Source organism: Pteropus alecto, unplaced genomic scaffold (genome assembly GCF_000325575.1).
Source record: "Pteropus alecto unplaced genomic scaffold, ASM32557v1 scaffold101, whole genome shotgun sequence".
In the NCBI taxonomy this organism is placed as follows: Eukaryota; Metazoa; Chordata; class Mammalia; order Chiroptera; family Pteropodidae; genus Pteropus; species Pteropus alecto.
In genome coordinates, this window is record NW_006432945.1 from 6,959,244 (window position 1) to 6,972,308 (window position 13,065).

A 13,065-nucleotide genomic window follows, 5' to 3' on the forward strand; every position below is an offset into this window, starting at 1 on the left:
AAAAGATCTTATATCACATAAAGTTCTTACTTAAAATGTGTAAGTATTGTAGCTAGAATATACTAAGAGCTAATATTTGTAAATGGAATGAATGAATGAATGAATGAATGGTGGAAGCCAGCTATGCATTAATATTCTTCTCAGCATTAATACCATTATCAGATTCATCTAGGATGAATTCTTTCACATCTTATGGTGAATATGGGTACCGTGGACAACAGAAATCCATGCATGATATATAAAATAATGTACATCTACATATAAAAATAATTCTGAGCTGGGAAGAAACAAATTTTTAAAGATGAGACAAATCCTCTAAATGGATGTATAAACTGTAGAGGAAATGGTGTTGCTTTAAGCACAGATTTTTTTTTCCCAAAAAATTCATGTAAAACATAAAGAGCATACCTGGGTTCTAAGACTAGAATGATTTAAAAATAACAACAAAAAAACTAATATGGAAAAAAAAATTGGGAGAAAATCTATAGACTTTTATTACAAAAAGACTTTCTTATTACAAATTAAACTAGAGGAAAATAATCCCTGCCTCTACATCATATAAACTGTGTGCAGTAACAGATGAGAAACCTAGATTACTATGGGCCTCATCACTCAGCAACAGTATTTAAAAAAAAGAACCCAAAGTACTGTATTACAGACTACTGTGCACACAAACTATAATAGTTACTATCTGTAAAATAGAGACATAACCTAAGAAGGTCTAGGAGAAGCAGAAAAATAAATCAAGGATCCCACAAAGCATCACCATGCTTTGTCATGCACATTTCCAACGGTTATAAAGTTTTTAAAGTTTTGCACCATTTCCCTCCAATGAGTTGGCACCCAAACAAATCTTAACCAGGAAGCACCATGAAAGAACGATACTTACAAAGTTTTTGAGATGCAAGTTGTATTGATTGACCCCATAGATTTCTATCTTGATTTTTGAGACATTCATTGATGAAATGAACTGCAAGTATAGCTTTTTGCTGGGCATATTTTAGTAGTTTTCCTGCCTTCATACGATCTAGCTCTTGCACAACAACCCAGGGAATTATTAACACAAGTCTATCAAAGCCTAAAAAATAAAAAAGATATCTTTGAAGTCAACAAATATTATGTTACTCAGTTGAAATGCTGTAGGAGAACTGAAAGTTATAAAGTAAGGAATTCACAATCTAAATGAAGAGTTAACACAAAAAAAATGGAAATTAACAGATTTGTCGAAAGAATGTTGGAGAAAGTATTGGAAATCAAAGAAGAGTTAAATGTAGATTGCTAGATTAACCTGTGAAGGTTTTTTTTTTTAAGTTAAGCTGATTATGCTTAATACATATGCTTAATATCTAAATGGAAATGTACTTGTGGGGGGAAAAAACCCACGTCACTGTTAAAATATCAACTAAAATATAAAAATCAGAATCAGCAAATATGTTTTATAAATACCTGGTATTTCTGTTGTCTTCAAAATTCTAACAAATTTGAGATGATTCATCAGAATATTTGTGTCAATAACAATTAGAAGCTTTTTGTCTGAAGCAGTATTTGCTAGAGAAAGAAGGCAAAATTAGGATTTCATGACACTTGATAACAGTCTTTAATAACTGAAATTTAAATATCATAGAACTTTGATAACATTCTTAAGAGAAGGCAGTCCTTTGGACAACAAAAACAAAAACACATTTACTGCAATCCTTAAGAGAAAGAACATAAACTGATGCCCCAGTAGTAATTACAGTAATTACAGTTGCAAAACCCCATCCTTCACCATTGGTAGCTGTGCACTTAGGAATCATAAGCTAATTTTAATATACTGAGTGAAACATAATTGAAAAAATTAATACTTGTAAAAGAAAGCAAACAGATATTAGCATTACTTCATAGAGCTATTGTGAGGGTCATATATGTTAATGCACACAAAAACAGTAGAGTGAAAAATTCAATGTGAATGTAATGTAGCATTACTATTTTTATAAATACAATTCAAAATAGTATGCTAATAGATTTTGGATAATATATCATTATCTATCTCCCAGTAGGAAGAATTGATCAATGCTTTACATAGCTGAAACTGTTAAAAAGTTATGATTACTACCAGGAATAAAAGACAACTAATTACTGTGACTGCTGCCCCTTGACAAAAAGAAGAAAATACATCTAATTGCCTAATAATGTGAGATATATAAAAATGAATGATGATAAGATAAATATTACACCTGATTCCTATAAAGAAATATACCATACTTTATTATTGCAAATGAGCACATTTTAACATTTTACATCTAAATATTATAAAAATTGAATTGGCACACTCATTCTTAAGAAAGCATACATCATAGACATCATCATATACACACAGGGTATACCAGCAGAGCAATGTCTATCGTCTTCCACTAAATCAATCTCCATGCTTGTTAACTCTCCAGAAGGCAGCACCACAGGTGAATCTACACTTTTTCCCACACGTGCAGCATGAAGCTCTTCAACTATCTGCATCTAAATTGTAAAAGACCCACAGTAAAATACTTTTCATTTACTCTTCAGATTAATAATAAAGCAATTAATTCTTAATTACTTCACTTGAGATGGTTTGTGGGGAAAAAAAAATTTACAAAAAAATAGAGGCGGAATGGTAAAAGAACAGATTTATACACCTACACAGGGTTTTAAAATAGCTCTTATGACTTCCATAACCTTAGGCAAGCAAATTATTTAACTACTTTGGGTCTCAGTTTGTTCATCGAAAAAATAAGAATGTTAAATATCTGTTTCCTTTTAGTATTTTTGTGATGATTAAATGAAATAATCTGAAGCTCTTCACACAAACTTAATCCATAGTAGACGTTCAAAATAAGTTAATTCTCATCCCCATTCTCACTTCAAAGTGCTTTAGGAGCCAAATGTTTTTAGCGGGATGATGAGCAGCACTCTCCCTGAGATTTCTAAGATGTCTATGAAACCTAGATCTTAAGACGCTTCGCACTTCAGAGAAGTAGTTCCTTGATGGATTTTGGTGCAAAAAAATGAAAGTATAACCTAGCTTTAGGGCAGAGGTGAGAAATCTTTATCAAGGGGGCAATTACCCACCAGACAGGAAAATACAACTGACTCTCAGTAATAAAAATCAATTAATATGGTTTTCAAGTCTGCCTTAAATAGAAAAACACAAAGTGTTCTATGAATCTAATTTTAATTTAGGCTTGCGGACCATAAAATTCTATGCAAAAATTCCACGAGGATCAATCAGGAGATTCTACCTGGGAAATGATGCAACAGGTAAAAAAATAAATATGTATGGATTCTCATTTTCACTGAATAACATTTTCATCTTATTGCTGATTAGGAAAAATGTGCAAAAAACATGTCAGCATCACACAGCATTTTGGCAAGCCAGGCATAAGCAAACACATGATAACATTAAATCAAAATTCATGTAACTTGTGGGCCAGAAGGCAAAAAAGGTGATCAAGTAAATGTAAATACTTCTCCAAATAGTTTTTCATGACTTCATAAAAACTTACATATGGATATCAGTATTATTTTCATTTATTAAATAGGAACTGTTTCACTTAATTTCATTAAAAATATTCAAAGTAAATAAGTATAGCAGTAACCTCTTGATCTGTATCTTGAATACTTTCGAGTGACACTGAAGAACATGGTGCTTCAAAACTCTGAAATGAAAAGTGGTTTTATTAGTTAAGAACAAGGCATGTTATCTACAGTGGTGTTGTTCAGCCCTGGCACTGACATTTGGGGTCGGACAATGCTTTGTTCTGGGGCTGTTCTGTGCACTGTAGCACATTTAGCAGTATCCCTGGCCTCCACTCACTAGATACCAGAAGCACTACCCACCCCCGAGCTCGACAATCAAAAATGTCTCCATCAAGTCAATTGCCAAATGCCCCTTAAGGAGTGAAATTGCCCCTAAAATAGAAAAGCCTTCTTGTATTATGTCACGAAACATGGCAGAAATTCTTTAGGGTTTACTCATTCATTTATACATTCCTAAAAATACTCATATTCTAAGAATGAAACTACATGCCACCCAAAGAAATAGAAAGGTAAAAGAGCTGGTCTCTGGCGGTGGGAAATTTTCATCCAGGAATAACAGCCATTTCCGAAAGTCACTTCGCACAACAAAGGGAACCAGAAGATTATATAATATGGCTGAGAGGGAAAGGCTAAAAGATGCACAGCTGTATTATTATACACGGACAGAACACCAAAAGTCTGTGTTCTGTTTTTGTCTTCTAGCAGAGATTGAAAATCTTTCTAATTCCAATTTTTCACTGGCACTTTTGCTGAGCAGATGAGACCTCCCTGACCCTACGTACAGGTAACACAGAACTCAGCAAAAGCCACTACTGAACCAAATCACCTTCTAAGAATTCTCCAAGATGACACTATACTCACATGTACTTTACAGGAAGCTACATATGGTATAAATTACAAACCCTCTTTAAAGAAGTGTATCACATGTTCCTTCATTGGGAATTCATCTTCCACTTTAACTTCCCATCTCCAGTCTTCACATGATATAACACTGTATACCTCACACACGTGGGCCCATTATCACTTTACTACCCCAGGACCCTGGATTTTATAATCCCTTCTCCACCTGACAGTAAATCTCCCTGGATTTTTAAGCTTCTCTTCAACCAAGAAGTGCCAAGCAAGCTAGAGATTATTATCAGAACTTCCTGCAACTCTTGACATTCGAAGTCTTTACACTGTTTTACTTAGTCACTACTACCCTTCACTCTTTAGCCACAAGTCACTTCAATAAATTTTCTACCACCTAAAAAACCAGAAAAGTTTGTGTCCATGGTCCCTACCTAATTTTTCCTCAGGGAAAACTGTCAGTCCTCCCCACCATGCTTTATTAAAGACATGGATGGGGAGAAAGGCTTCTCAGAATGACAAACGGGACAATCAATAGTGAGACTGGTAATGGTTTTCCCTGCTGGAGTGATTCTGAACTGAAAACCAGATTATACCGCTCACATGACTACATCTCAGGGACTCTGTACCATCTACTGAATAAAAGATAAAATTTTCCTCACTGGATGCAAAATAACCCACTGTCTGGAACATGGCTTCCGCTCCCACTTCCTCTCCTACAGATTCTCTACACATCTCAACTGAAGTGCCCAGGTACTCGCCACGCGGTGTCACAACTCTGCCATCACACGCTGGACCTCTGCCTTTGCAGGACAACCCTTCTATCCCTTGCTCTACACGTTCTTCAATACCAAGCTTAAGAATCTCCACCTTGGTGAGCCCTTCTTTAACTCACCCCAAAATTTCTACTAACACCGACCCCATTCTTAGGGCTCTAGTATTTACTTCGCTGTACTGCAATTGTGTTTGTTTATTAATCTGCCTCCCTGAGAACTTCTTGAGGGTAAAGGTCATTTTATTCATTTCTAAATCCCTAATAATGAGAAACATACCTGATACATAATAGGTACTTTTAATTAATGTTTGGTAAACTGATGAATTTCTGTCTCACGGATTTGTAAGGATTAACTGGGATGCTATTTGTAAAAATGGCCTAAAAACCATAAATTTCTAGAACATTAATTTTGAATGCTGGGGGGAGGGTACAATCTGAGAGGGGTCTATATCAAAGGACTATAAAACCTAGGGAAAAAAAGAAGTCATTTTCTCTTAGGAAAGTGTAACAGTATTACTAAATAACAGGATGACTAAATCCAGAAAATACAACTATTTCCTTGTAAAGTACACTCATTATCTTAGGAAAAGAATTATCTATTGAGGAATCTGTTAAGAAAACCAAACAACAAACATAATATTGAGATGATTCTCTACTGTCAATAATATGTGGAAAAAAATATATTCAAGATAAGAACAATATTACTTGCTGCTCCTGTGTCCAAACAACTTTAAGTCAGATAAGGCTGCCATCGAAGAACGTTTTATAAAGTTTTAATTAAAAAAACTGAAAAGTAATCATGCGAACATTTCTTCCCTTACAACTTAATATCCATGCTAAGTCCTTCCTTTGGTTTGTGGAGTAATTCTATAGAGACCAAAAGTAACTGTAAGATGCACTGCAGGAATTTCTTATACTGTTCCCTAGATGTGCACCAAGCAATGACACAAAGATGTTCACTGAAGGTAGTGGCAAGTTCGAGTTTTTTTCTTTCATTTTATTCTAGAGAACTGGTTAGAACACAAGAAACTACTAGAGGTTGTTTTCCTTTAAGAAAGCCATAAAAAGAACAAACTCAATTCTTTCCCTCTTTGGAACCTTTCATATTCATTGGACAAAAGTACTCTCTCTCAAGCTCCTCTGGCCTCCCTAGTTATAATCCATCTTTCGTAGCAAGTATCTATAATCTTGACACTTAAAAGCAGGTAGACTCCAACCACTCCTGTTTATAAGCAGTCTCTAAATTTCTGAAGTTCTAAAGTTCTGAAGTTCCGAAGTTCTAGAAGTTCTCTTAAAGGTAAATAATTTTGCCATAGAAAGAAAGCTATAGAGAATAGGTTCTCAAAGTAGTCCACTTATTCCATAAATGCCAATTTATTCCATAATTTAGAACCAAAATAGCGTGGCCAGCTCTCTAGCCTGGATCTTGGCACATGCGGTTAGTTCCCTTCGCCTGGAACACCCTTGTGTCTCCATCCCATCTCCCTCACCTCACCTTCACCTCAGTAACTCCTATTCATGCTTCAGTTCTGTTTCAATGTTACTCCCACTTCCTCTGGTAAACCTTTCCCTCCACAGTGAAGCAAGGCCACGTTAATCCCCATATTAAGTGGTAAGGGCTTTTCTGACTTAAGTGACTGCTGTGTCTCCTCACATGAATATAAGCTTCTGAAAACACAGACTATGTGTCCCTTACAGTTTATTCTATTGTCATGTCTGGCACATAGCAGCACTCAAAAAATAACTGGTTAACGGAATAAGCTATTCAGGATACTAAGCCCTGAGTGTTCAACAGTACAGTACCTGGGGTTAAAGAGCCTGGGAGACTGTCACGGTGCTTTACTTAAAGGACTATCTGGAATTGCATCTTTCTACATTTTTACACAATCTCTTCTATGATGGATCCTGATATCTGCCAGGATTATCTTCCTAAGAAAGGTGAAATTAAAGGGGTGAAATAAAAACCAGCACACATCTTCCTGACTAAATCTGAATCGGCCCTCTATAACCATTAACAGTTGTTCTACTGACCTTTGCTAAAATCTGTATTCTTTGTTTTGCATTACCTTACCTGGGTTAGATTTTCACTAGAACTTGAATCATTACTTTCTTGATGCTCATATTTTCCTTTCCACTCACAAACAGTCTGTTTACATGCGGAATCTGAAAATAAATGTTTACTTCTGTGCCTCGTCAAATTTAATGAAACCTGAGAGCTTTCCAGGCATTCTTTTTTCTTCTGCTTAGTCTTTGACTTGTTAGAATCTAAACTGAAGACATTTTCTTCTACAAGCTTCTGTTGAGGATCATGGGATTTTACTGGGATTTTGAAACTGATCTTCCTTCTTCTAGATTCGAGGGGTTCCTTACTTAACTTGTTGGAATTACAATCCTGAGAAAATGGGATTCTCTTGCATTTTTCCAAAACATATTTTTCAGAGCTTTCTCTAAATTTATTGTGCCTTTCTTTCTTGAGTTCTTTCATCTTCTCCCTCTGAGCAAGCGAGTGAGACCATTTTTTTTCACTTGCCTGGACTTCAGCTTTAGGTTTCACATCTTTGGCAATCTTAGGACTGCTAAGGTTTTTAATTCCATGGTCAAGCTTACTCCTAACATTTGTCAATTTGGTATCATTAACTTTAAAATCTACACTTTTACTTATGTCTTTTTTAGTTCCATTTGAAGAAGGACTCTGTGAAATAATTTGATTAACATTTGAATTTAATGCTCCTTGGAGTTTAACAGGTCCTTGGGATGAAGGATTAATATTTGGTCTTTTTCTTGGAGTCGTCGTGTCTACATTCAGTCTGTAAAGCAGGACAGAAACCTCATTACATTACAATTATACATGATTATACTTAATTTGTACTCTATTACTTTAGGTAGGAAATGACAGAACTAGCTTGACACAAACTTCATAAAAAGTAGAAATGACTACATCGAAAATGAATAATTGGTTTGCTATTTGGGGGAAAAAATTTACAACTTTCTAAACTACCAGACAACATAAATTCCAAAAAGAGTATATACTTAAGTGCAAAATTATTATTATTACCATAATTGCTATATTCATATCAAACCCTTAAAAACCACAGAAGAAAAAAGAGAATATTTATCTGACTTAATGGAGAATTTCTTAAATTTAATAGCAGTGGGAAAAATCACAAGAGAAAATAGTCAATGTAAATGACTACTTACTGTAAAACTTTAGCATATTAAAAAATAATAAATAAAATCAAAGAACTGGGAAATGGCATTTGCAATATATATATATATATATGTGTCAGTTTATCAGTCTTAGTAGATAAAAAGCTCATCAAAAAGTACTAAGACTCTAGAATAGCACATAAAAAGAAAATTAATAAAAGAGAAAAAAGGAAAGGCTAATAAACATTTGGGAAAATAAATTTCACTTCCTTTGTAATTATAGACATGCTAATTATAATGAAATACCATTTTCTTCTATCAAATTAGCAAAGATTTTAAAATAACATTAAATATTGGCAAGAGGTTGTTAAATGGACCTTCTCTCATAAGTTGCTGGTGGAAATTCAAAATGATTAGTTCCACAAAGGAATCAGACAATATAATTAAAAATTTTTTAAATGTTCATATTCTTTGACTTCTCGGTAACTCCCATTTTATAATTCTATCCCGAGGTGAAAAAAAAAATCATAAGTGAACTAAAAATAAATATATTCAATTAAGGATTATTATAATAGCAAAATTTACCAGACAATATAAATTCCAATGTTAAAATTTTAATTTTAATTGTTTTAATTATGTTTAATTTTAATTATGTTTTATGTAAAATTTTAATTATGTTTAATTTAAAAATGTTAAAATTTTGGAAATGACTAAGAAACATAATTTTATCAAATGAGAGAACATCAGTCATTTCAAGTGATCTTTATAAAAATTTTCAATGATATAACAAAACATATTGATATAATATTAAGCAAAAAACAAGCAGGACACAAATCTGTATGTATAATGTGGTCTCAACAATTTCAATAAACATAGTAAAAAGGCCAGAAAGAAATGTGCTAAATCTTAGAAGTAGTAATAGCTATAGGTGATAATATTTTCCTGCTTAATAAAAGTAGATATTACCTTGTAATCAAAAAAGAGAAAAAAATTTCAATGTAACACAATCCAGTAATTTATATTAATAAATCCTTGAGTGCCTTCTAAGTGGCCGTCACTCTGCTAGGTACTGGAGAGGCAGTGGAAGACACATCAGATAGAATCTTTATCCTGAATTAGCTTACAGTCCAGCAGGAGAGAAAGAGATGATAATTAAGTGACTTCTCAAATAATTATGCAAGGGCAAATTCTAAAGATCTCAGAGTATATATAGGAGTTTCCTCTGAGTCTTCATCTGATTTTATTTTCTTTGCTATCCCCATAAAAAGACTACCTATCAGAAATGTTGTTGAAGTAGGTATTCAACTACTAAGCACTGTAAGATTTTGCGTAAATGCTGAAACTGAGTTGAGCTTTACTGGATTCTTAGAATAATTTAGATCTTATTCTCAAACTAATTCAACAATATTTCTTCCTCCTCTCAAAGACTTTGTGGGCACATCAGAAGTCTATTTAAAAATTGTTCTTATATATGGATATAAAATCAAAGGCTAGAAAATGTACCTGTAAGCAAAAGGTAACTAGTGAACAATCAAGCAGTGTTTTATATTTTTTCATTTATTTTTATTTGTCAAGCAGTGTTTCAGAACTTAAAATTTAAAAAAAGGATACTAGTACAAAAGGCATTAAAAATCTAGTTCGAAAATTTAGAAAGTGATAGTTAACATGACATGAAATTTGTGACAACGTAATTCAACAGATAAAATAGAAGCAAAGTATCACAAAAAAATAGAGGGTGATTCAAAAGAAAAACTAAAGAAGAATCACGAGCAAGTGAGATTTTTTTTTTATTTTTGTTTTTGCTTTTAATAAACATTAACTGAGCTTGTCTGGGAAGTAGAACTTTTATTTATACATTTAATACCATTTAAGTTGTTTTCCTATAACTTTTTATTTTCAGAGAAACCTTGACCTTATTAACTTTTACTATGCATTATAATTTTTATACATATTTACTGTAATTAGTAGTAAGAAATCCCATCATCACCACAAAATTCTCTTAACTTTTTATCCAAAGAACGCAGACATTAAAGAATAATCTCCATTATTCCTCCATTATTCCCCAAGTTCTCCGGATGTAGCCATATCCTGTTTCATGAACATGGTTTTCAAGCCACATTAATTCAATAAGCTACATATTTTCTTCAAGGGTAATATTTAAAGATGATTTATCCAAAATTCATAAATCAGCCTCTTAACTTCTTCTATTACTATAAGTAATGAAGTTATGTATCTTATAAGGGTGTGTCGAAATCAAATCACTTAAGATAAAAATCTACACTGTATTTGAAAGTGTCTCACATATAGTATAGAATTGATAGCCTTTTTATTTCACTTAACATTTTCTTAAATTTATATTAATATGATGAAAATTCAAAAATCATAATCTGTGATATACCTAGATATATTTGCATATGAAATAGTACTAATCTAAGTAAGTAAAGGATTTTGCAAATCTATATATTTAAGTCTCACAATTGTAGGCCAAAAAAAGTAAAAAGATATCAAAAAAAGGAAGAATTTACCTTTTCAGTTCTTGTCTTCTTTTTATATTACAGTACAGAATGTCTGTATGATCTGATTTCTGAAAGAAAAAAATGTATCATTTAAGAAACAGGCTGTGCACTGGTACTACAGTTATAGGAGCAGAAGACTGGGAAACAATTTTTCCATACTTGCTGAACTGTCTACTCTCTATTCTACCACCCTGCCTTTCTATATACCCTGGAGTTACAGGGTTAGGCACAAGAAAAATAAGAGACAAACAGGATATAGTCCCTGCTCTAAAGAGCTTGGAGTAAAGTAAAAAAATAAAGTAAAGAGAAATTAAAGGATATGTACAAATAACCTAATGTAAGGACATAATTAAATACTAAAGCAGAAAAATACACAGTAAGTTGTAAAAGGTTCAAAAACATCAACCACCAAAAGTTGGGACATACCTAGAAAAAAAGGTGGAAAATATATGCTAAAGATTGAATACAGATTAAATAAAGATTAATGGTTAAAAAAAAAAGGCATTCTCAGCTAAGAATGCTTAGGTATTCTAAGAAGCTAGAGATGACTGGTGCAAGTTCAGCAGAAAGATAACCTAACTTATCTAGAAGCAGAAGCTTTGAAGGACAAGAAAGAAAACTGGTTAAGGTGTAACCAAATTTAAGAGGGTCCTAAATGACAAACGGAGAGAAAACATGATGAAATTGGTGTTTTAAGAAGGTTAGTATAATGATAATAAACTGAAACAGCAGTTTCATTATATAAAAACAAGTTCTTAAAAACACAATTCTGTATACATGGAACCTTTAAAACTACTTTTTCTTATTACCCAGTGTTTAGTCTGCTGCCACTGTCCCCCATTATTTGTGTGACAGTGGAAAGAACTCTGGACTTGGCTCTGTTGCTGTGTACAGCAGGTCCTCGAATGACACCGTTTCATTCATTCTTTCATTATGTCGATGAGATGCTGCAGTAACTTAACTCTTGTGTATGTCAATTAGCCTATGGCAAAATTAATTTCACTTAAATTGCAGAACTTATCAATGATATTTAAGTGAGGATTTATTGTACAATACTGTGTCCTTGGACAAGTCAGTTAACCTTCTGGATCTCAATTTCTGAATCTGAAAAAAATGCCGACACTATATCTGCCTTGGCTACTTCAAAAGGAAATTATAAAGACAAATACAACCATATACGGGAAAAGACACAAAACAATGTCTGAATTTATATCCATGTTGTCTGATCCTACATGATAGGGTCTATCAGCACAAAGAAATAAAGAATTTGATAAATGCTTTTTTGGTGAGTAGAAGAAAGACAAAACCAAACTGTTTTTTTTTTCCCCACTGGCTATCAAAAAGTAAGTATAATATAAGGGGAAAAACACTAGTGGGGGAATTTATATCAGAAGCCTACCAATTGCAGACTAAAATCTTAATATAAATAATTTTTAGAGTTACAGAATCTAAACACTTACCAGTTTTCTCTTCTCTGATGAAATGGATCTTATAGAGCAAGCTGAACTAGTAGAACTTGCTGAAGTTTTTTTCTCTTTCTCATCCTAAGAATGCCATTTGGAAACAAAGAAAGAAAACCACAAAATAAAGCACAGTATAAGACAACATTATTTCATCGCTATTATAAATCAACATCCCTTCTACATTAATAATAAACTTCAGAGGGGAACAACGTTCAAAGGCAAACTTCAGTAAGAGGAAGAAACACTCAACTAGAAGGGAGACGCAACGAGAACTCCGAAGACCTAGGTGCCCTTAAGTTAGAGATGAGATGGGATACAGGTGTGACAGAAGATAGCCAGCTGACAGCTCGGAAAAGGACACTGGAAGGTGGCACTGCCATGGTGGAATTCAATCTTCTACAAAGCCAAACCATATATCCAGTTATTCTTCTGTGGATTCTGAATTCAACAGACCCAGGACAAACATAGTTTGAGTACCTACTATGTGCCAAAGACATTCTAGACAGTGGGGACATATTAATGAAAAAACTATAAAAGTCCCTGCCCTTGTGGAGGTTAAAATTTACTGCAGGAATTCACAAATAAACAAGTAATATATTTAGTGTGTCACATTACACTGTGGAAAAAATAAGGCAGAGAAAAGGGTCAGGAAGGGCTGGGAGGTGGGGGTAGAGGCAGATGCAATTTTAAATAGTCAAGGCCCCATTGATAAGTTGACATCTGAATGGAGACCTAAAAAGTAATGGCACAAACCATGTGA

The 13,065-nt window shown here is 33.5% G+C and overlaps 1 protein-coding gene across 7 annotated transcripts in view; it reads right to left on the reverse strand.

Annotated features, from left to right (window-relative positions):
* The window catches only part of SWT1 (SWT1, RNA endoribonuclease homolog), a 128,211-nt gene that overhangs the window by 110,093 nt on the left and 5,053 nt on the right, over window positions 1-13,065 (reverse strand). For all 7 annotated transcript variants that reach the window (XR_003045104.1, XR_003045105.1, XR_003045106.1 and 4 more), the window contains exons 3-9: window positions 12,303-12,386; window positions 10,852-10,910; window positions 7,251-7,986; window positions 3,615-3,674; window positions 2,358-2,496; window positions 1,447-1,548; window positions 890-1,078 (exon numbers count right to left, since the gene is read on the reverse strand). Coding sequence is in view for 3 of the 7 variants with exons in the window: in XM_025043989.1 (XP_024899757.1) it covers window positions 890-1,078; window positions 1,447-1,548; window positions 2,358-2,496; window positions 3,615-3,674; window positions 7,251-7,986; window positions 10,852-10,910; window positions 12,303-12,386 (1,369 nt within the window). In the remaining 4 variants the exon portion in view is untranslated. The remainder of the gene's footprint in view (window positions 1-889; window positions 1,079-1,446; window positions 1,549-2,357; window positions 2,497-3,614; window positions 3,675-7,250; window positions 7,987-10,851; window positions 10,911-12,302; window positions 12,387-13,065) is intronic.